Source organism: Malassezia sympodialis, genomic scaffold (genome assembly GCF_000349305.1).
Source record: "Malassezia sympodialis ATCC 42132 genomic scaffold, msy_sf_12, whole genome shotgun sequence".
In the NCBI taxonomy this organism is placed as follows: Eukaryota; Fungi; Basidiomycota; class Malasseziomycetes; order Malasseziales; family Malasseziaceae; genus Malassezia; species Malassezia sympodialis.
In genome coordinates, this window is record NW_017387810.1 from 23,741 (window position 1) to 47,514 (window position 23,774).

The window sequence follows — 23,774 nt, forward strand, 5'->3', positions numbered from 1 at the left end:
CATAAGCAACACACCAGGCCCAGCCATAGGTCCTGTCCTACAAAGCTAAGACGACTTGGGCGCCTGCTCGAACAGATCACCCTCTTCCTCCATAGGAAGGTCTACTTCTTCGCGCACACGATTTTGGGCCTCAATCAGGGCCAAACGTCGCTCATTCAGCACAAACTTGATACGTGCCATCGACTTGCGGACACGATGGTGGCGGTATTTTAGGCTAGAGCCGAGCATTTGAGCCGAACCCTCGGCATTGTGGCGCTTGATCTCCTCCCAACTTGTCGCAAGTCGATTCCGCTCCATCAGCAAGACATACCATAGAGTGTGAAGATCTGCGCTGCTTTTCCGGCGAAGTTCAGGGGCCAGCCATGCACGCGACGAGTAATCGTGAGAGAGGTCCGACTCAGCGACGGCTTGAGGAACGGGAATAGACTCACGCTCATCAGCATGACGGCCAGAGGTCCCTTCTTTGGCAACCTCGACGGGAACCTGCTGGAAAAATTGCATCAGAGGGTGGTCGGGATAGGCCTTTGCCACGTCAAGGGGTGTTTTCGGAGCCGGTGTGCCTGCCAGGACGTGCGCCTTGGGTATCATCCTAGGTGGTCTCGGCGCCTGTGCAGACAACGCACTAGTACTTAGCGTGCGTATGCCAGCGCGCCAACCATTGTCGAGCACCGGCCGCAAGAGCGTCATAACTGGATGACCGATGCTGTCGCTCCAAGCTGGAAGACAAATCCACTGCTGACAAATCATGCATATCCTCCCCACAGGCGCTTGCGGGGAGAGCCGGAAAAAGTCCAGCCTGTACCTCACTGATCCGAGCCCAACCCTTGATAAAAATTGTATGTTGGTCCGAAGACGCTCTTCGTCCAGACATACAGGCGGGGGCTCGGCAGAGGTGTCAGAAACAACGCCGCTGATGGGTGGGAGATCGGCATCAACCTATTTCAAAACTGTGAATGACACGCTTCTGAGGCATATTCTTTTCCTGGGTCCTGGGCTTATCGCAGCCGTGGCCTATTGTGATCCAGGCAACTGGGCCACAGATATGGAAGCTGGTTCACGTTTTGGGTACAAGCTTTTGTTCACTGTGCTTCTGTCTGGCCTGTTTGCTGTGCTTCTTCAGATTCTAAGTTGCCGCCTCGGCGCCGTGACGCGCCAAGACTTGTCAGTTGCGACACGCCGTCTCGTGCTGGGCCTTCGACATGAGTCGTCCGTCCCCGACTGGGGCTCCCTGCGCACACGACTCAAGTATTGGTGCCTTCTCATGCCCTTGTATGTGATCAATGAGATTGCCATTTTGGCGACGGAGCTCGCTGAGCTTATTGGCAGTGCTATTGCGCTAAACCTGCTCTTCCCTAGCCTTCCTTTGTGGGGAGGCGTGCTTGTGACCACAGCTGATGTGTTTTTGGTTCTATTCATGTACAGGCCCTCGTCGGGAGTGCGTCTCTTCGAAATTCTGATTTCCGTTTTGGTGATTATTGTTCTAGTTTGCTTTTGCGTACTACTAGAGCGAGTGCGTCCCGACTGGGGCGAAGTTTTTCACGGCTATGTGCCCTCGCCTACCGTGGTGAGTTCCAAAGGTCTATACATATCTATTTCCATTCTCGGTGCCACAATCATGCCTCATTCACTCATTCTTGGCTCACATTTTGCCACCATTGAGCGCCTCGATGTGGACGAGGGCTCTGAAAGCGACTCCTTAATTCCGGACCAAGTGCCGAAAACGAAGCAAAGTCTCTGGAAACGCCTCATCTTGCCGCACGTCCGCGTACCTGAAATGATAGAGACAGATGCCATCCCAAAAGCTGAACCTGTTTCGTACCGCCATTTAAATCTTGTCCTTCAACATGCTTCTTGGGATATTGCTATCTGCTTGGTGGTATTTGCCATCACGATTAACAGCGCCATCCTTGTCGTTGCTTCTGCTGCGTTTTACTATGGTCATAACAACACAGGCGACAAAGTGGTGGTGGCCGATCTTTTTGAAGCATTTAATTTACTCAAGTACACCACGGGCCATGTACCAGCCATTCTCTTTGCTGTTGCTCTCTTAGCAGCGGGCCAGTCGTCTAGCATTACAGTCACCCTGGCCGGTCAGATTATCTCCGAGGGTTTCATCCATTGGCATCTCACGCCCTTCATGCGACGTTTGATAACTCGTGCTATGGCTGTGATTCCCGCGATGATTGTGGCAAGTGTGGCTGGCCGGTCTGGATTGGATCAGATGCTGGTGGCCTCCCAGGTGGCGCTCTCAATGGCACTGCCTTTTGTTAGCTTTCCGCTCCTGGTGATTACATGCTCGTCCAAACTTATGACACGCGAGCTCTCGGACCAGGCAAATGATGATGCATCTGGTACTTACACCGAGCCTAGGACTTCCTATGATACGGTGCCGCCATCTCGCTGGACGCGGGTACCAAGCCAAGTATTATCTATGAGCCGAGCAGCCATCTGGCCTAAGCGCGATCGCTACGATCCTGATACCGGAAAGTATTACTATGCTTTCCATAATGCTCCTCCAATTGCTCTGCTTGCCTGGGCTGTCTTTCTCCTTATTTGTATTGCTGATATCTTTGTGCTTGTGCAAACGCTTAGGGACCCTTCAAGCGCATAGTATACGATGCTTATTCCGGCATCTCTATTTCTTTAGTAAAGAACCATCTCACGTGCTAGATCTGCCTAAACTGATACGTTTTCCACATAAGCCGGCAGCATCGTGCATACGCTAGTGCGTTTAGCGGCGCGCCTGGGACGGCTCTTAGTCTAGCGATCCACGCTGTGCTCGCGATCGTGACTCCGCCAAAGTGTCTATCCCACCAGCTGTTCTCGCTTCTTTACCGGATAAGAATCCTTATGCGTCGCCAAAAAGGAGCCCCGTGGGTATCTCCATGTCGGACTATGACGTGTCGGTACTACCATTGATTCCTTCTGATGGTGACATTAGCAACCTTCATGACTATCTTCGTGGCTCCTCTGGTTTTTCGCCGGGCCGCAAAAGCTCACAAGGCAATTTAAACTCCAATCTTGATGGAAAAATTAGCGGATCTCGAAGTCGTGAGGCATTCTATGCTTTGAGGAATCCTAAGAAGCCTGGCAATAGAATGATGTTCAATCCATCTCCACGTTCTGCACCATCAAGTCTGTACCACTTCGGCATGCATAGAAACTTTAGCACGCCGTCCCTTCGAGGTGTAAAGTCGGTAAGCCCTGTTCCTATGAGTGATCCGAGACCTCATACTGTCACATCCCACCACACGACGCCGTCCCTCAGAGGAGCTCAAGATGATTCACAATCGACTCCCACATTGTTGCCTCGGAAGATACGAAAATCTCGCAGTGCTTCACTGTTATCTTTCCGCAAACTTGGCGGCAAAAAGGGCACGCCTGTGGCCGGTTCTGTTCCACTGCCTGACGCAGCTCGTGCTTCTCCAAGTCCGGTATCTGCACTGGGGTTGTATAGGGGCGAATCGTCACGGGCAGATAACTCCTTTTCATCTTTGGACCTGCAAGAAAGTGCTGGCAATGATAGCAGTATCATGATGTCCTTTCAAGATGATCTTTCCGGAGAAAATATTGGTGCGCCCCAGTCTATTGCGCCATTGTCTAACCCGCCTCCTTCTACTACCTCGGGATCATCAAATGAATTCCTTACCAAGTCACCAGCACCTACACCTGATGTACAGGAATCCCTAAAAATTCTGGCAGAAATAGACCAACCATGGTTCCAGCCCGCTGCCCCTCCTCCATTGCCCTCTACTTTCGCGTCTTTAGCGCCCCCCGTGTCGGAATGGCATCCTGAGCCTAAACACACCCCATCAGTCAGGTTTTCTACATCGGCGACACCCGAACCGGAACGCATTAACGAGTCGCTGTCCCAAGATGCTCCGACTACGCCTGATGGAGACAATTCATCTAACATATTGTTTCAACCCGCTGATCAAACTGGTGACAACCCAGAGCGTGCGTCTGGCACTACTGCTCCTCTGCCGTCACGGCCAAGTATGGCGCCGACGGAGTACAGTTTCGGTTCCCGATACAGTGGGATCTCATCAAGGTCTCCTCGGATTACCCGTGTTCCTTCGCTTCCTCCGGCTATCCCACATGTCACATCGCCTATAATGCAGACGGGAGCGCTGCCGAGTGACTCTGCTTTGGTTTTGCCGCATACAGAATCCATGAAAGCCAATGACTCGTCTCCCCTGAATGCATGGCTAGACAACCGGCCGCTGCCTCCATCTTCTGCATCTCAAGATTCCCAAGGGCCGGGCTCTCTCTCTCAGCCTGCCAGTTATCCTCACATTCTTTCTCCTTCGACAACAGAACCTAAATTTACATACAGCATTGTCAATGGTATCCAGCCTAAAGCGCAGCAGCGCCAAGGATCGAACAATCCTTTCAAAATACCACCGAGTACCAAGCCCTTGCCCCCCATCGAGCTGTCCAAAACTGATGGTTCATCGAGTCATGGCAATCATACTTCAGAGGAAACAGTTCATTCGGATCAATCATCTTCTGCTCTTCCCCCAGTTTTGCCAAATAGGGTCTCACCGAACTCGCCGCCCATACCCTTGTCGGTACCAGAAAGAAGCGCCGGGACTCTTCGAGACACCACTGACTTCCGCTTGTCGAACACTTCGGCATACGATTTCCAGGACTTCTCCAAGGGCGTGGAAGAAAATCCTGCAGCGTCGCCAAATCTCAAGGATCAGCTCAACGATAGGTCGAAGGTGTATGGTTCCGTCGACTGTGTGGACACGGTTAACTTGGTGCCATCACCGGCGATCCCCCGCACCGTCGAGGCACCTACCTCAGAGAAAGAACCGCAGGGTTTCAAGAATGACGTGGAGGACTCTATATGTCAACGATTGAAAGAATTCCAATCCCAACAACAAGCCTTGCGTGGCACTATTGAAACATCCCGCGCAGAAATCTTGCAGCTCCGCGAAAAGATTCGCGCTTTCCGTGCCGAGCTGGACGAAGAAGTGTTGGTGTATCCTCCAACCGAGCCTTTGAACTTGTCTATCTACGAACCAACCGATCGAGAACCATCTCGTGACGATCGTCTACGGGATAGTTTGCTCTCCATGGATGATCTAGATCGTCGACTGACCTTTATGCTGGAGAGCCATGGTCTCAGAGATACATATCCATACACATAGCACCCCTAGTCTGAAATTCAAAAGTAACCTGTGACCAGGCGTGTGCACATTTTCTGGAGGTCCCCAATTCTAAGACCCCCAACACATGCACGCCTATGCAGTCGGGCACCTACATTTTGTCAGCCGCAAGGAGCACCTAATTTTCAACCAGTGGCGGAACGCGCAATCTACGCCCGATGCGCGTTTTTCAGAAGGATACATTCGGAACGCGTTCTATAGGAACAACCCCTATGACATACTGCAAAAGTAACACGCTGGCAGCTTCGGATAGCTCTCGTTGGTGTCACTGTCAAAAAGGTCCATCGGAGTCCCCGGAACAGGCCCTAGTTGGTCTAGGCAACAAATTGTGGCGTTGTCTTGACACTTGCGCACCCTCAATTAGGGTTCTTTCGCTGTGCGTACACGCGTCTTGTTTCACTCTGGAACAGCGTCCCGCGTTTCCCACTCAGAACTTCCATCTCTGGTCGAATTCGGTCTCGGAGCGCCAACTAACAGACCTTATTCTCTTTCTTTTATCCGCTGGTTCGGTATCTTGCTGGTTTCTGATAGCATCTCAAGTGAGCGCCAACATCTTGTGATCTAGCAGCCTAGCATCTCTATCTATACAACATCGTAACAACTTCTATATTATGTCTACTGAATCTCGCATCCGTGACGAATCCCCCAGTCTCTCGGTCGTTGGTATCGGTCTCCGACTACCAGGGGCCCGAGACAAAAAAGAATACTTTGAACTTCTTAAGGAAGGCCGCTGTGCCATCGGCCGTGTGCCCAGTGATCGCTGGAACGCTGATGCCATGACGCAGTTGGGTGGTGTTCCTGGAAAGGTTGTCACTGACCAGGGTGGCTTTGTCGACCCTCACTCTGAGATCGACTCGCTTGAATTTGGTATCTCGCCTGCCGAAGCCAAGAGCCTTGACCCACATCAATTGATGCTGGTTGAGTGCGTTTTCCAGGCTCTCGAAGATTCAGGTGTGCATTACCGTGGTACAAACACGGGTGTCTACGTGACTGGCTCACCCGACGTGCACAATCTCGGCAATGACATGTGGAACATGGGGCCCTACAGCGCCACAGGCGCTGCCTTCTCGATGCAGGCAAACCGTTTGTCGTACTTGTTTGACCTGCGTGGTCCTTCAGTGTACCTTGACACGGCTTGCTCGTCGAGTATCACTTGTCTGCACCTTGCGCGCTCCGCCATTCTCCGCGGTGACTGTGACATGGCTGTCGTCGCTGCCGTGAACCTGATCCTTGCACCGCACGCGTCGCTTTCGTTCTCGACCCTTGGTACGCTGTCTCCGACGGGCTTGTGCCACACGTTCGATGCATCGGCTGATGGTTATTCGCGTGGTGAAGGTTGCACCGTAATTATTCTTCAACGCACCGACGATGCGATTCGTCTCGGCAGCCATATCTACTCGGAGATCACCGGTACTGCTATTAACGCCAATGGTAAAGGCAAGTCCATTACCCTGCCGGATGGCCCGCAGCAAAAAGCTGCGACCTACGCTGCGTACAGGGAAGCCCACCGTGATCCCACTGAGACTGCTTATGTTGAGTGCCACGGCACAGGTACCCCTGTCGGTGATCCTATTGAAGCCAATGCGGTCGGTGAGGTGTTTACGCCTGGCCGCGAGAAGGGCGACTACCTGCGTATTGGTTCGGCTAAGACGAATGTGGGTCACTTGGAGCCCGCGGCCGGTCTTGTTGGTTTGATTAAGAACTGCTACACCCTTGATATGGGCCTGCTGCTTCCTCACTTGCACTTCAACGAGCCGAGCCCCAAGATTCGCTGGGATGACTTTTTGATCCAGGTGCAGACCAAGACGGAGCCGCTCCCGCCTCACAAGCTGTCGAAGGACGGCAAGTTTATTGTGTCGCTTTCGTCATTTGGTTTCGGTGGTGCCAACAGTCACACTGTGATGGAGCGCGTGCCGAACAAGCAGGAGGAGGAGGTGCCCACTGTTGGCCCGAATGACCCAATGCTTGTTGCCGTTGGTGCTCTGTCGAACCGCGCTGTCACTTCACTTACTACGGCAGTGTCCGAGATGTGGTCGCAGACGAGTGACCCGCATACGGCATCGCTGCTGGCTCGTACGATGACTGAGCGTGCACGCGGTCACCCGAACGTGGCATTTGCTGTTGGCTCAACGAATGACTCGCTGGCGTTCTCTGAGACAGTTGTCGCCTCGACGCCGGATCTTAACCCCATCAAGGCATTTGTTTTCTGTGGTCAGGGCCCGCAGCACGAAGACATGGGCCGCCACTTGTACGTGCGCTTCGGCGCGTTCCGCGACTCGGTGAACAAGAGTTTCGAAATTGTTGCACGCTTCCACAAGAAGAACTTCCAGGAAGAGTACGGCTTGTTCAACCCTGAGGCCGAGGGCTCTGTGGCCAAGACTGAGTCAGGTGGCTGGACCGTTGAATGCATTGTGATTGCCATCACGATCTTCCAGATCGCTCTGTTTGACCTGTGGGTGGACCTGGGCGTGAAACCTGATGTGGTGATGGGACACTCGGTTGGTGAGATTGCCGCTATGTACGCGTCTGGTGCGTTGTCGCATGAGAAGGCTATCCGTACGGCGATTGCGCGCTCCAATGCCCTGACGCTGCTCGACACGGTTGACGGACAAATGGCCGCGCTGGGTATTGGCCGAGAGGAGGCCCAGGTGCTGATTGAGCGTATCATGAAGGAGAACAACACGGACACGGGTCTCTGGGTGTCGGCTTCGAACTCGACTAACGCTGTGTCCGTGTCTGGTAAGACCAGCCTGCTGGAAGACGTTGTGAAGGACTGTGAGGCTCGCGGCATCTTTGCGCGTCACCTGCGTGTGGGTGGGCCTTATCACTCGCCTATGGTGTCGCCGTGTGGTGAGCCCTTCTTGAAGGAAGTGTACCCCATTGTGGATGCTAGTGTGAATGTGCCGACGACTCGCTTCATTTCGACTGTTCATGGCCGCATGCACGACGTGGGCGAACGCCTTGACGCCGAGTACTGCTGGAAGAATGTCTGCCAGCCTGTTCTGTTCCGTGAGTCGATTGAGACACTGCACCAGTACCGCAAGGAGCAGGACCGTGGTTTGTTGATCATTGAGATCGCGCCACACTCGGTCCTGGGCTCGTACATGGAGGAAATTACGCAGAGTGTCGCGGCTGAGCGCACGACGATTGTGTCCTCTGCGCGCCGCCCCAACTTCAAGAAGGGCGAGACGAAGGAGACGCCTGGCGAGATCACGCAGTTCCTTACTGCGGTCGGTGGTGCAATTCAGTCCGGTGTCCGTGACCTTGTGCTCTACAAGCTCTATGGTGACAAGTTTGTTGACCGCCCGATGGGTGTGAACTCAACAATTGATGTGCCTGCGTATCCGTTCCTGCCGCTGAAGAAGACCCCGCACGAAGTGTCCTTCCCGGAGCACCTGCGTATTCGTCCGATTCAGCCACCTCTGTCGAGCCCTGTGTTCCGTATCAATGCGCAGACGCACTCTTGGACCAAAGGACACAAGATTCGTGGTACGATTGTGTTCCCAGGTGCGGGTTATGCTGAGGCTGCGCTTGAGGCTGGCGCGCGTACAATCTTCAACATGCAGATCCACCGTGCATTTGTGCTAGAGGACGAAGGTGCACCCAAGTATGCCTCGTTCAAGCTTACAGGCATCAATGGCGGCTGGGAGTTCCGCTCGTCGGGTAAGAACTCGGTGGACGACGCCGGTCTTATCTTCGACCAGCTGCATGCCAGTGGTCAGATGATGCCGGAAAGCACGCCGATGGGACCTTCTCACATTGAGGAAGTGTTTGGCCAGAACTGGCTCGACCACTTTGACATTGTCATGGACGGTGAAACATTCTACCAGCGCCTGCGCCCCAACGGTTCGATGCACACTGGTGCCTTTGGTATGATCAACGAGGTGCGTGGTTCGTCGACGCGTGAGGACGACTACATTGCGCTTGTCGATGTGCTGCCGGATCTGTGGACGCACCGCGAAAGCGAGATGATGGTATTCCACCCTGGTTTGCTTGATTCGGCGTTCTTGTGTACATGGATTCCTGCGCTGCCGTTCGACGGTTCGAAGCTGGGTGTTGATGCTTTCCTGCCGAACCACCTGGACATCCTCACCGTGCGAGGCACGCCCGAGGAGATCCGTGAGGCGAAGCAGCTTGTTCTGTATGTGCAGACGATCATTAGCAATGATGTGCACATTAAGCATAACATCCTCATGTTCGACCGCAACACGGGCAAGACCCTTGCGTTCCTCAAGGGCCTTGAGTGCACACGTATTAAGGACACCGCCAAGGAGCGCGAGGGCTACACCGAGAGCTGGGAGCCACGTGCCTTTGACTCTTCGGAGACGCCTGCGGACTGCTTGACGCTGCAGCCTGAACTCACGAAGGAGTTCCTGGCTGACATGCGTGGCAAGGACGAGACGGGCGTGGCCGAGGCTGCTTTGTCGAAGGGCCTGGTGGCTGGTACGCCCTTGCAGGACGAGCTTCTGGATCTGCAAGGCGTGAGTCTCGAGACGTTTGAGAGCATTACTACGTCGATTCAGCGCATGATTGACAACTCCCGGGCCAAGGTGCCGCGTTTTGTGTTCCGTGTGCTTGAATTGTACCCGCGTCACCGTAAGGTAAACCTGCAGCCTCTCCTTGCATGGGGCGAGAAGCGCGGAGTGTCTCTGGACTTGGTGCGCCTGAACGTGGCCGGTTCTTTGCGTGGCTCGGACGCCTTTGAGACTGGCCCGTACGATGTGATGCAGGCCATCAAGGACTTTGATCGCACGATTCCGGCGTCGTTCGATGTGATCGTTGCCTGTGATGTGCTTCGTAACTCTGTCGATGCTCAGGCAGCGATTACTGCAGTGGATGAGCTGCTGGTGCCGGGTGGCTACGCGGTGTTTGCTGAAGTAAACGCTTCGTCGCCGCTGGGCCCCATGTTCTACTCGCAAGGGGCGACTTCGCTGGAACAGCTTGGCCTGCGTCCGTATGGCCAGAGCCCCACGTTCTCGCTGGCATTCCGCCAGCGCGACACGAGCGCTTGGCCGTGTATCCCTCGTATCCCCAGTGTCGATGTGGCTACGTCTGGTCGCTTCCGCGCACTCAAGGACGATGAGCTACTCTACTACCACGAGCTGGGTACTGAGCACCTGCTGCCCGCTGCCATGAAGGAGCACTGGAAGTCGACCACGCCCGTGGGCAAGATGTGGATCATTACCGATGACACGGTCGACGGTGCCGCGGCTATGGGCATCGCTGGTACACTGACGAATGAGTTTATGACGGTGAAAGGTATCTACATTGCAGTGGACCCGTCTCTGTCACGCGCGCAACGGGACGGCCTGATTGAGCTGCTGCGCGAGCGCGAAGAAGAGGGCTCGCTTGAGATGTTTAACGTGATCCGTGATGGTCGCCTGTACGGCCGCCGCCTCGTGAAGCTGCAGTCGCTGCACCCTACTGAGTTTGTGGACCAGGACTGGGTGCTCGAGTTGATCGAGGGTCAGCCTGCCAGTGTACAGGCCGTGGCGCCCCACACGCACGCGACGCCCCTGATGGATGAGCACGACGTCAAGGTGCAGACCGATGCTGTGGCGCTGAACTTTAAGAACATTCTCTCGGCTACCGGTCTGCTGCCGGCCACTGACCGCTTGTCGGAGTTCAGTGGTATCGTTACCGAAGTCGGCAGCGGCGTTACGCGTGTGCGTGTTGGCGACCGTGTAATGGGCACGGCTGGCGATGCGCGTGAGGGTAACACGGCACTGGCATCCGAGTTTGCTGTGGCAAAGGTACCGGAGAACATGACGCCATTGGAGGCGGCCGCCTATCCGATTGCTTACGGCACGGTGTGGCATGGTCTTGTGCAGCTGGCGCAGATCAGTGAGGGTGAGACGATCCTAATCCATGCCGCTGCTGGTGGTGTGGGTCTGTGTGCCATCCAGATTGCGCAGCGCAAGGGTCTGGAGGTATTCTGCACGGTTTCTTCGCAGGAGAAGCGTGATTACCTGCACAACAACCTGGGAGTGCCGTACGAGAACATGGCGAACTCGCGCTCGATTGCCGCCTGGCAACAGGGCGGTCGCGACTGGCTGGCTAAACGCGGAAAGAAGGGCTTCGACGTGGTGCTGAACTCACTGCAGGGCGCCGCTCTGCAGGGCAGCTTCGAGGTGCTTGACTACCTGGGTCGCTTTGTGGATATCTCGAAGCGTGACCACCTGGCAGGAAACCCTATGTCGATGAGCGTGTTCTCCAAGGCGATCAACTACATCGCCGTGGAGCTTGGTCTGCTGGGTGTGCATGCGCCGCACCGCATGGCTGCGTTGCTCGACGAGATTGCCGCGGAGCATGCGCGCAAGCCGTTCAAGTGCCTGTACGGCCACAAGTTTGAGGGTCCTGAGGGTCTGGTCCAGTCGTACCAGCTGATGGAGTCAGGCAAGCACATCGGTAAGATCGTGACAGACCTGAGCGTCTCGTGCCGCCCCGGTCACAAGGAGAAGCTCTGGTGCGCCTACAAGTTGTACGATCCCCGCAAGACGTACGTGCTGGTTGGTGGCTGTGGTGGTCTGGGTCCCCGTCTGGCGCAGTTCCTCATTAACCTCGGCGCGCGTAACATTGTATTGACGGGTCGTCGTGGCCATATCAGCCGCTCGGACCGTCTGGCGCTCGAGCGTCTGGTGCGCGATCCTGCGTTCCCTCACGTCACGATTAAGATCATGGCAGCGGATGCGCTCAGTCCCGAGGCGATGAAGGACGTGTTTAACACTGCTAGGTCGCTTGGTCCGATTGCTGGTGTCTTCCTCATGTCTGTGGTCCTGCGCGATGACCAATTCATGATGATGGACCAGGAGAAGTTCGAGACGGTGATGAACTCCAAGATTGGCGCACTGAATGTGATCCGTCAGACGCTGAACATTGACGAGATTGACTTCTTGTTCCTGTTCTCGTCGACGGCTGCGCTCTTCTTCAACCCTGGTCAGGCGAACTACAACGCTGCGCAGGCGTACTTCAACCGCTTCGCGCTCGAGCGCCGCAACGTGATTTCGTACGCTGTGCCAGCCATCTCAGACATTGGTGTGTATGCACAGATGCGTGCCAAGTCGAACAATGCCGCGCTCAAGGTCATGGATGCGCTTGCGTGCACGTCGCGTGAGCTGTGTACGATGATTGCGCAGGCGATTAGCCGTCTCGTGATGGGTGGTACGAACCACCACGGCTACTTTATCCAGCCCATGGACTGGGAGATGATGCACGAGATTTCGCCTGCCAATGCTTGGAGCATCTCGCACCTGGTTGAGCACCATGACGACGACGATGACGAAGGCGACGGTGACGACGAGAATGCTGACCCCGTGGGTATTCTGCTGGGCAAGCTGCTCAACGTCGACATTTCGACAGTGGATGACACCATGTTCCTGTCGACACTGGGTCTGGACTCGCTGTCTGCGTCGAAGCTCAGTGCGATCCTGCTGGCCGAGTTTGGCTGCACTGTCACGCAGCTGCAGCTTCTCGGACCTGTCTCGGTCATGGCGCTTCGCGACATTGTCGCCGAATCGCAGACCAAGGGCGAGAGTGCTGCGGGCAGTAAGGACTCTAAGAAGGCGGTGGCGCCCAAGACAGAGGCGCCTGCGACGGCTACCTCGGACGCGGCGCCGACGAAGGTCGACACAAGTGCGATCAGCACGTTTGACTACGCGGCTGAGCCCGAGAAGCTGGATGACCTGCCTCCGTCGCTGGCAGGCCTGGTGCCGTTTGATGCGCAGGTCCTGTCGCCGGAGCGTGAGCAGCACATTTTCCTGACGGGTGCGACTGGTTACATGGGAGCCACAGTGCTCTCTGCGCTCCTTGATGCCTTCCCTAAGGCGCAAGTCACAGCGCTTGTGCGTGGCACAGAAGAGGGTGGTCTTGACCGGATCCGTGAGGTGGCTGCCCAGCGCCACTTGTCGACGGTGCAGCACATGGATCGCGTTAAGGCGGTGGTCGGTGACATGACTAAGCCGAAGCTGGGTCTGAGCCCCGCCCAGTGGGCGATTTTGGCCTCGGACATGGACTTGCTTGTGCACGCTGGTGGCAAGGCTGACCACTTGATTGGCTACCAGGGCATCTACGAGGACAACACGCTCTCGACGCGTGAGGTATTGCGCCTGGCATCTGAGCAGAAGGTCAAGGCGGTGTTGAACATTGGTTCGACCAACATGTGGCTCAGCTTCACGGAGAAGGACCGCAGCGACGAGACGGTGCGCGAGGACGTGGACCTGGACCAGTTCAAGACGGGCCTGTTCAACGGTTACTCGCAGTCCAAGTGGGTGGCCGAGAAGCTGTGTGAGCGTGCGCGCGCGCGTGGTCTGCCGGTGATCACCGTGCGTCCAGGTGTGCTGGGTGGCAATGCGCGCTCGAAGTATGTGCCGAACGAGGACAGCTTCCTGTGGCGCATGATCAACTCGTGCCAGCAGCTTGGCTATGCGCCTGAGTCGAACTCGACGGCCTTCACGGAGACGCCGGCTGACTGGTTCGCCGAAATTCTCGGTCAGTTGGTTGCCTCGCCGAAGACGTGGACCTCGGACTATGCGGCGTTCCATATCCGCAACGAGACGCCGCTGCGTGTGGAGAGCTTCCCGACGCGCGAGGGCGTGGCGCGTCCGAAGACGGTGCCGCACGACGAGTGGGTGGAGATCTTCCAACGCGAGGCGAGCAAGCCTGACACGACGAACCCGCTGGCGCCTCTGCGCCTGTTTGTCGCCAAGGGCGAGCTGGCTCACTTGCCGCACTTTGATCAGTCGCGTACACGTGAGATGCTCGGCGCCCGCTGGAACGAGTGCCCGGCATACCACATCGATCTGTAAGGGTTTAAGTTTACCGGAATGGCTGGTTGAGGCCACCAAGTGACATGCATGCAGCCCTAGTTGGCGCTATGGGTTTGCTGAAGCAAGTACGACGGTGCGACTCGATCTGCCGGCAGGCCAGTAGGGATTTCTTAGGTAGTTGGCGCATTTGGTATGTGGAACAATGGGCGCGCCGCGCCGCGCCGTGCGTGGCGTAGCGCGTGGATCACGTGATGGTCTCTTCCCACGGGCCGTCGTCGCGTCAGGGCTGGAGCGCCACTTGACAGCGAGCGGCGAGCGCGTGCGAACGAGCGAGACAGTATGTTCGGTAGTTCGTCGTTCGGCGGCTTCGGTCAGCAAAATCAGCAGGGCGTGAACAATGCGTCCCAGCCGTCAGGCACTGGCATGTTTGGCCAGCCGGCGCCCGCCGCAGGTGCGGGCACCGGCAGCATGTTTGGACAGCCAGCGGCGACCAGCGCATTTGGCACACCGGCGTTTGGACAGCCGGCGACGGGAACGGCGTTCGGTTCGTCGCAGACGCCGGCATTTGGAGCGAACAACAGCATGCAGTCTGCGCCCATGAACACTCCCTTCTCGTTTAACCAGTCGTCGACGAGCTCGTTCGGCGCCCCCAAGCCCGCGACGACAGGCTTTGGCGGCTTTGGCGCATCGACACCTAGTATGCCGGCGCAGACGGGGACGTCGTTTGGGTTTGGTGGCGCGTCCACGCCCGTGTCGCAGCCACCGACCAGCACGTTCGGCGCACCCAACACCGCCTCTACAGGCTTTGGGCAGGCGAACACGTCATTCTTCGGGCAGCCGTCGTCTGCACCTACTCCTGCATTTGGCGGATTTGGCGGTGGCATGGCCGGTGTGTCGTCGGTCACGCAGGGCTCGGCGACGGTGCCCTACGCGCCGTTCCGCGAGGACATGACGCCGAATGAGCCGAAGGCCCATGCCAAGACATTCGAAGTCCATCAGTCGCTAACCTCGATGCCCGCGTACCAAAGCATGAGCCCCGAGGAGCTGCGCCTCATGGACTACCAGCAGGGCCGCGGCAAGGGCACGGCCGGTCCTAGTGCCCTGGGCACGGCCGCTGGCAGCGCCCCGGGTACAACGTCGGCGCCGTCGTTTGGCTTTGGGGCGCAGCCGAGCTCGTTTGGCGCCCAAGCGGCGCCCAGCTCGACGCCCGGGTTCGGTCAGGCGTCCACGACGAATGCGTTCGGCCAGCCGGCATCGGGCACGGGTACCGGCCTGTTCGGCCAACCTGCGACGTCGCAGATGAACTCAGGCACCTCGCTTTTTGGAGCACAGAACAACACGGCCACCGCAGGCACAGGGGGCCTGTTCGGCCAGAACAAGCCTAGCACCTTTGGCGCCTCGACGACGACCCCTATGTTTGGCGCTCAAAACAACGCAGGAGGCACTGGCTCGGGCTCACTGTTTGGCAGCGGCTCGACGGGTGCACAGACGGCCCCGTCTAGCGGCTTCAGTTTTGGTGCGAACAATGCCAATACACCGAGTACGGGCTTTAGCTTTGGCGCCAACAACAACAATGCGACGCAGAACAACCAGTCCAAGCCACTGTTTGGCGGCTTTGGCTCGTCCACGACGCAGCCGGCGCAGCCGCCGTCCACAGGCTTCAGTTTTGGCGCCTCAACGACGCAGCCAGCGCAGCCGCCGTCGACAGGCTCGACGTTTGGCAGTGGCGGCACAGGCTTCTCATTCGGTGCTAATAACAACAACGCCCCCAAGCCCGGCGGACTCTTTGGCAACAGCAGCTCGCAGCCATCGACGGCCCCCACGTTTGGCGGCTTTGGCGCGAACAACAACACACAGGCACAGGCGAACAAGCCTGCCTTCTCGTTTGGCAGTAGCAACACCAACACTGGCACCGGCACAGGCACCGGCTTTGGTGCCCCGGCCGCGGGCGCGGCGGGTGGCTTTGGTGCATCGACCACGACGAACAATGCAGGCGGTGGCCTGTTCGGTGCCAAGCCGCCGGGCACCTCGCTCTTCGGCAACAGTGCGTCGCAGCCATCTGCGGGTAGCACCAGCACGGGCGGTTTCGGTGCGTCCAGCACGACGAACAATGCAGGCGGTGGCCTGTTCGGTGCCAAGCCGCCGGGCACCTCGCTCTTTGGCAACAATAATGCCTCGCAACCTGCAGCAGGTGGGACGTCCCTCTTTGGCAATACTGGTGCAGCGGGCGCTGCTAGCAGTGCACCCAGTACAGGCGGCGGTCTTTTCGGAAACAATACGACGAACAATGCTGCCAAGCCGGCGTTTTCTTTTGGCCAGTCGACAACGGCCGGCACAGGCACCTCGTCCGGTGGCCTCTTTGGGCAGAGCCAACCGGCCTCGGGCACGGCTCCATCGCTCTTCGGCCAAAGCCAGCCGGCGGGCGGCGCTGGCGCCAGTGGTGGGCTGTTCGGTGCCAAGCCACTAGGTGCGTCGGCGCCGGCGCCCGGTGCGTCGGTGGCGCCACCCACGCTGACGACGAACCCTTACGGTACGGACGCCCTGCTGAGCCAGGTGCCGACGACCGCCGCGAACCAATCGCCGCTGCCCTTTAACGTGGCGCCCAAGAACAAGCCTCCGCTGGTCCCGCCCTTCCGCTCCAGTCCACGCAATGCGGTGCGTGTGACCCGGCTGCGGGGCTCGACGCCCGGCCTGGACATGTCACGCAGTGTGCGGGAAGGTACGCCTGTGGATCGTACGACGCCGGTGCGGGCCGGTAGCGTCGGTCTGTTCCGCAACCCGAGCGATGCGGCGGTGCTGCCCTCGCAAGCCTTTATTCCTCGCTCGACCTCGAAGCGCCTTGTGTTGGACGCCGATACAAGTTTGACGCAATCGCCTAGCCTCCGTGCCTCCGTGCCGCGTGCGGTGACGCCGCGTGCTCGCTTCTCGCCGGCCGTGGAGAAAGTCGTGGCGGGCGGCATCGATGGCGATACGTCGTTGGTTGTGCCTACGCATGATGCGAGTGTGCTGTCGTCGACGCCTGCACCCAAGGCGAAGGCGTCGGTGGCGAGTGCCACCGAGCTGCGCCCGCCCCGCCCAGCACAAAAGGGCGACTACTTCACGGAGCCGTCGCTCGCTGCGCTGCGTTCGATGCCCTTCGACGAGCTCGCGCAGGTGAGTGACTTTGTGGTGGGCCGCGTGGGCTTTGGTCAGGTGACGTTCCTGGAGCCGGTGGACCTGACGAGTGTGCCAGACCTGAGCTTTGTCGCCGGTGGTGTGGTGCAGCTGCGTGCGAAGGAGTGCTTTGTGTATCCCCAGGAGGAGGACCTCGAATCGGACGAGCCGCTGGACGGGCTCCTTCCACACTACGTGCCGGTGCCGAAGGCGCCGCTTGGGACGGGGCTCAATGTGCCCGCGCGTGTGAGTCTGGAAGGTTGCTGGCCTGTCGACCGCGCCACGCGGGAGCCGCTGAAGGACGAGCAGCTGCCGCGCGTCAAGCAGCATATCCACAAGCTGCGCAACAAAAAGGAGACTGACTTTGTGTCGTACGATGCTGTGAGTGGCACTTGGACGTTTAATGTGCCGCACTTTTCGCGCTACGGACTCGATGACTCCGACGAAGAAATGGACGGGGCGCCAGGCGCGGACGATGACATGCACGACGAGGACGACGATGCGCCTCCGCCCATGGCTCTGGGCGAGGAGAGTGGCAGCGATGAGAGCGACATGCACGAGAGCGAACTCGGCGCGGACCGTGCAGACGACATGGAGGCTGACGTCTGGGTGCCCACCGTCCCGGCAGCTATGCCGCTGCGTCGCTCCATGACGCCAGGCGCGGCCATGCGCACGACGCCCGGCCCCGAGGCTCGCAAGGTCCAAGTGATGCGCGCGAGTTTTTTTGGGCAGGCGCCTCCGACGACAGGACCGGTCGGAGGCGTGAGCCACGGTCCATGGATGCCGCCGCCGTCCGTCCCGCCTAGCTCTGTGACAGAGGCGGAACTGATGCCTGACGCGGACGTGCTGCAGGAGGCGGAGCTTGGCGTCATCGACCCTGTGCCGCCCGCACGACCGCCTGTGCCGCTCGTACGGGTCGATGCGGAGCACACGGCCCTCGATACGAGTGCGACAGACCCTGGTCTGGCCTGGGCGCGCGCTACCCGGGCGGGCTGGGGACCACGCGGCCTGTTGGTGCACCAGGGCACGGTGGGACGTGCAACGCAAGGCGACAGCCTGACGCAGGTGCACATGGCGCCTGTGCCTGCGTACACCGACCCCGACGCCCAGGCGCAAGTGCAGGCTCTGTCGCGCCTGCTGCTGGAGCGCCAGTTGGCGCATACCGAGCGTCGCGCCGGCGAGCTCGCGCCCAGTGTCTCGTTCCGCCAGGGCACAACCTGCGCTGACATTGCGCAGCTGTATGGCGTGGACGACAAGCAGTATGCGGCACAGCTGTGGCACTTGGCCAGCGCCCTGTTCGACCCACTGGACCTGGCGCTCCCTGCCACGCCCGGCGGCGACGCACCGGACGCAGCGCTCGTGGCCCATGTGACGCAGCGCCGGCGCAAGGCAGCACTGTCTGCATGGCTGGAGCGGGCCGTGGCCGCCTCAGTCCAGGCCGAGGTCCGCGCGCATACGGCCGCGTCGCGGAGCACCGAGCAGGTGTTTGCGCTGCTGAGTGGGCACCAGGTGGAAGAGGCGGCTGAGGCGGCTATGGAATCGGGCCAGGTGCGCCTAGCCACGCTTGTGGCACAGGCCGGCGGCTCACTGGAGATGCGGGCGGACCTGCAGGAGCAGCTGGCCGTGTGGCGCTCAGAAGGTGTGGATGCAGAGGTGGACACGTCCGTGCGCCGCGTCTACGAGCTGCTGGCCGGGAACGTCACGCATGCGCAGATGAGCGACGCGCGGGGGCGACCGACGCAGACTCTCGCGATGGCCGCGGGCCTGGACTGGCGCCGTGCCCTGGGGCTGCATGTGTGGTATGGCACCGCGTGGGAGGCTCCGCTTGCAGTCAGCCTTCGCAGCTACGAAGCGGCCTGGCGCGAGTCGGACAGCACGGCAGCACCGCTGCCGCCATACCAGGCGGATGCGCAGCTGGGTCTACTGCGCAAGCGCGAGCTGATCCAGCGGCCGGGCGCGCCGCGCGATGCGCTGTTTGAGCTGCTCATGCTCCATGTGGATGCATCGTACCCCCTGGAGCATGCACTGGAGCCGCGCCACTTTGGGCGCAGTGCGCTCGACCACACTCTCCCGTGGCACCTGCTCATGTACCTTTCACGGGCGCTGGGCGTTAGGTCCCTGGACGACGCTACGGTGGGAGAGCGTTTGACGACGGCCTATGCAGCGCAACTGGAGGCGAGTGGCGAGTGGCATTGGGCCGCCTTTGTGTTGCTGCACCTGACCGACGAGGCTGTGCGCCAGCGTGCTGTGCAGGCGCTCCTCACTCGGCATGTGGCGCACCTCGACGAGCACGCCTCGTGGCTGCAAACGGAGCTGTGCTTGCCGGATACGTGGCTGTGGGCCGCGCGTGCGACGGCTAGCCACGCGCAGGGCGATTACTTTGCCGAGTACGAGCACCGCCTGCGTGCCAACGACATGTCTGGCGCCCATGCCATTGCCGTGCGATACCTAGCGGCGGAAGCATTTGTGCGCGGCGACACACAAGTGCTTATTGACCTCTTCTCACCCATGGCCGAGGCTGCGGAGGCGCCGGTGCCGGTGCCGGTGCAGGGCTGGAACGACGGTGGGCGTGTGTTCCTAGACTATGCTATGCTACCGCAAAAGCTGCCGACGCTACTAGCCCAGGCGCGCTCCGGCACGAGTTCGGCCAACGAGCGCCATGCACTGCAGCAGGCCATCCACCGTACACACGAGTTGCTTGAGCGCGTCCCGCGGCTCTACCCGGACACGACGGACCTTATGAGCACAGTGGCGCGTACCGAGATGCTCGCTGTGCTCCACAACCTCGCGCGGCTTCTGGCCAGCGAGGCAGGCGCGGCGGAACCGACGATGCACTGGACGCCGGCACACCCGCCCGAGGTCGAGCAGCTGCAGTCAGCGGCTCGCGACTTTGGCGAGGCGCTCCTGGCTGGCCTGTAACGGCACCATAGGGAGGTAGCTGTGTCCCAGCACGGGTTGGACCAATCCACGCTGCGCGAGTAGTTCGAGTCCTTCGACGACCGAAGCCAGTGGCACATACTGGAAGCGGGAGTCGGCGCGTCGCAAGCGTATGCACAGCGCTTCCGCACGCATGGCAGGCTCCTTGGCTACACGCACCCCTGGCGCGTGTGGTAGGAGGCGCAGCATTTTGCTGAGCTGCGTTGCTATTACATAGTCGCAAATCACGTACACACCATCACGCCATGCCAGCACGCTGCCCGTGTGTGTGAGATAGGTAAGTGTGTAGGACAGGAGCCGTGACACACGCTGTTCCATCGCGCCCGAGGCAGCCGACACACTCTGGCCAGAACGATGTGCCTTGTCGGAGATAACCGCATGTGCCTCGCTTTGAAAGACCCTCTCAAGGCCCGCGGACGTATAGAAAGGGACAGCTTTCATCGAGAGGCTTGTCGCAGTCGCCGTCTGTGCTAGGGTATCTTGATGCATATAGCGCCACACAAGCCGGGCAAAGCCCTTGGACGAGTGCTCGAGAGGCGGGGGTATAGGCAGTGGCGCTGCACGAGGATCACTGGTAGCCTCAGAATCCTGCCAGTCATCAGGCCGGGGGGGGACTCGTGGGGAGGGTGCAGTCTGCGCATGATCGTGGCCTGCCGGGCCAGACGATGGCGACGTGGAAGTAGGGTTAGAGGGCGCGTGCGCCGCCAATTCATCGGGAAGTGTGTCTGCACAGACAGACGCTTTGTGGATAGCTCGGAGCATATGCCGCGGCTCTTCGTTGCGATCGTCGATGCGGTCTATTGTCAGTCTTTGTTGTTACACACCTATCGCAAGGGCATGCAGCACTCGGCCACGGTGCGAGTGCACATACAAGCGAGCGAGGGTTTCGACAAGATCTCCCACTGAGAAATGGAGGCTCGAGTGGTCCAGTTGGCGGGTCGTCGCATTGTGGGTATATGGGTCACTAGGCCCTGTCTGGAGGCGATGCACATGCCATGTGGGCAATGTTTGGCGGCAATGAACATCGATCGTGCCCGAGCCATCATCCAGCGTGTATTCAGCATAGAACTCGTGTAGCTGGGCACCGACAACCGTCGCGACCACATGCACAAATATACACGGCCACCGTCCATGCAGGTACGCCGTACACGCCAACTGTTCCGACAGATAGGTCATGGGGCGCAGTTCATGGATGTGCCCGATACAGCACGGTATTGCATTCTCTGGTATACGCGCCCATTTGTACTGAGCGTAGGCCCACACCAGCTCTGCATCCGCCTTTACTACTGTTCTCATGCAAGACGCTGCCATCCACCACACATGGGTCGGTGGATGTGGAGAAGTCCCAGAGCAGATCCGCGGCGATGCACCTTGACGAGCCCCCTCCGCGATGACGTTGCTTTGCTGGACACGCGCCATCGCCTACGCGCAGCGCCCGTACTCGCATGTTTCATGGACGCCAGTGTCGCCAATCGCGACTTTGGTGCGTACCTACGCCACCAAGAAGGCGTGTGCCAACTGCGGGACGCCGAATGCCACGGCCTCGCTGCAGTGCAATAAGTGCGACACTCTCCAGCCACTGCCACCGTCTGTGGATTATTATGATGTTTTGGGTATTCCATGGGAGAGTGTGCCGCATCAAGGGTGGCAGGTCGACCAGAGCGCCCTCAAGGCCCAGTGGCGGCGCACGATGGCCTTGTCGCACCCCGATCGGCTCGTGCACAAGCCAGACAACGAACAGGAGATTGGCGCACACCAGAGTGCGATTCTCAACAAAGCCTATGAGACGCTGCGGCAACCTCTACCGCGGGTCCTCTACTTGGTGTGTATTGACGACTTACCGCAGTTGGAAAGGCAAGGCATCGAGGGCATCCCGGAGGGTACTTCCATGGCAGACCCTTCGTTGCTGATGGAGGTCATGGAGCTGCAGGAGGCCCTTGCTGATGCAGAGGACGAAGCGGCGGTCGAGCAGGTAAATGAGGCAAACCAGGAGCATATGCAGGACGTCCTTACCCAGCTTGATGAGGCATTCGCTCACACACCGCTCGATACACAGCGTGTGCAAGCATTGGCCATGCAGCTGCGATATTGGACCAACATTGCGAAGGCGATTCGCGAATGGCAACCGGGCAAGCGCCCCGAGTTGCAACATTAATATAGAGACTATTACACAGCCGCCGCGCAAATGAGCGCGATATCATCAATTTTACCTCCAGGATAGTGGATGCCATGTCGCGCAGCATCAATTTGGAAGGGACTCACTTTCTCTTCGGTCATCTGACATAGGCGTGCATACTGCATCAACGTCGATGCCACCACATTCGCAAAGTCCTGCTTCTCGTCCGCTGCTGTGGCGCCAGCTTTCTTCGTCTTCACCCAGTGCTCGCGGTGCTTGTCCTGCAACATGTCAATAAGTTGCAACAACTCGGGCCGCTGAGGAGCATCAGGCGTTAGTGACTCTTTTGGCGGGAGCTTGCAATGTACGTTGTCCAAGAACCCATCGGTCATCACGAGTACCAAATCGCCGCGCTGCAAGTCCACCTCGAGCAGCGAGGCGTCGCTGGGGTAGTTCGTCAACGACCCGGGCTGAAGCATACTCTGAGGTACTTTGGCGAGCTGGTACGGGCAGTTGAATCCGTACAGCTGAGGCGCAGAGCTGTTGACCACATACATCCGCCCCTCTGAACTGGCAGGGTCAGGACGCAAGTGCACAAAGCCCGAGTCACCCACATTGGCACACGACATGCGACCGGTCGACGTGTCCAAGCGGAGCAGACAGGCAGTCGAGCTGCCTGCCTCGATGTCAGGATTTTGGGCAACCTGATCAAAGGCATACTGCAAAATAGCCTGCGGTGTGGGCATGGTCGGGTGTCGCTCAGCAAACTGCGCCGCATAGTGCAGCAGTGCGTTAGAGTAGAGCGACGGATCCACGCCCGATTCGGTCCAGCCACCGACACCGTCAGCCACACCTAATAGGAAAGTAGACTGATCCGGTGACTTGGCGACCATCAGCGCATCCTCGCCTGCATCGCCACCCTTGAGCATTTTGCTGCGCCATAGACCGAGATCACTTTTGGGATCAATGGCACGCTCAGGGAATACAGCACGAGAAGCCTCTTTTTCGTCACTCTGGTCCTCCTCTTTCTCGCGAGGCTTAGCCGCGAAGGCGTAGGCAGTGACAATTTTCAACTTTTGGGGGTCCGCCGCCGCTGTCGCAGCGGACGGTGTGGGCGAAGGGGTGGGTGCCGAGTGCAGCGGTCGTACCGGCGCCAGGACACGAGCGATCGGCTTGGGAGCCCGCGCAACAGCGGTCGGAGCCACCATGCGCTTAAGCGTCCCCGCGGTCGCATATCCTGGGCGCCATGACCGGCTACTCGGGATCATGGTGAGTGGCGGGATGACTCGTAACGACAGACGAGTGGAGGATTTTCCTAGACCTTCCAACGTCGTCCACCTCCATTTTTTTTGCGTGCACACGCACGGTGCAAGTATGGGGAAGGCGAAAGGTGCAGGTAAAGCAGCCGCCAAGGCAGCTAAGAAGGCTAAACAAGAGAAGGTAGGCAGCTATCTGACTTATTCATGAGCTGGCTGAACGCCGTGCGTCAAAGCAAAAGAAAAAGGGAGCCAAGAAGGATGATGTGAATGATATGGACGAGGAGGATTTGGATGCATTGCTTGCCCAGTACCGCGAAGAGTGGGAGCAGCAACATGCTACGACTGAGGAGCATGTCGTATCCATTCCAAG

The 23,774-nt window shown here is 58.8% G+C and overlaps 6 protein-coding genes across 6 annotated transcripts; 4 read left to right on the forward strand and 2 right to left on the reverse strand.

The window, feature by feature from the left end:
• Positions 1-45: 45 nt before the first annotated feature.
• Positions 46-687, reverse strand: MSY001_2606 (uncharacterized protein; the record flags this gene model as incomplete). The annotated part of the gene is made up of 1 exon (XM_018884467.1): positions 46-687. The coding sequence occupies one exon, from the start codon at positions 685-687 to the stop codon at positions 46-48; it is 642 nt and encodes a 213-aa protein (XP_018741123.1).
• A 226-nt stretch (positions 688-913) lies between these two features.
• On the forward strand, positions 914-5,156 carry MSY001_2607 (uncharacterized protein; the record flags this gene model as incomplete). Its single annotated transcript, XM_018884468.1, has 3 exons — positions 914-2,410; positions 2,760-3,197; positions 3,375-5,156. The coding sequence occupies 3 exons, from the start codon at positions 914-916 to the stop codon at positions 5,154-5,156; spliced, it is 3,717 nt and encodes a 1,238-aa protein (XP_018741124.1).
• Positions 5,157-5,785: 629 nt separating this feature from the next.
• Positions 5,786-13,978, forward strand: MSY001_2608 (putative polyketide synthase; the record flags this gene model as incomplete). The annotated part of the gene is made up of 1 exon (XM_018884469.1): positions 5,786-13,978. One exon carries the CDS (start codon positions 5,786-5,788, stop codon positions 13,976-13,978), a length of 8,193 nt encoding a protein of 2,730 aa, XP_018741125.1.
• A 300-nt stretch (positions 13,979-14,278) lies between these two features.
• Positions 14,279-20,011, forward strand: MSY001_2609 (uncharacterized protein; the record flags this gene model as incomplete). The annotated part of the gene is made up of 2 exons (XM_018884470.1): positions 14,279-16,028; positions 16,056-20,011. 2 exons carry the CDS (start codon positions 14,279-14,281, stop codon positions 20,009-20,011), a joined length of 5,706 nt encoding a protein of 1,901 aa, XP_018741126.1.
• A 1,408-nt stretch (positions 20,012-21,419) lies between these two features.
• On the forward strand, positions 21,420-22,184 carry MSY001_2610 (uncharacterized protein; the record flags this gene model as incomplete). Its single annotated transcript, XM_018884471.1, has 1 exon — positions 21,420-22,184. The coding sequence occupies one exon, from the start codon at positions 21,420-21,422 to the stop codon at positions 22,182-22,184; it is 765 nt and encodes a 254-aa protein (XP_018741127.1).
• Positions 22,185-22,195: 11 nt separating this feature from the next.
• On the reverse strand, positions 22,196-23,413 carry MSY001_2611 (uncharacterized protein; the record flags this gene model as incomplete). The annotated part of the gene is made up of 1 exon (XM_018884472.1): positions 22,196-23,413. One exon carries the CDS (start codon positions 23,411-23,413, stop codon positions 22,196-22,198), a length of 1,218 nt encoding a protein of 405 aa, XP_018741128.1.
• Positions 23,414-23,774: the final 361 nt, after the last annotated feature.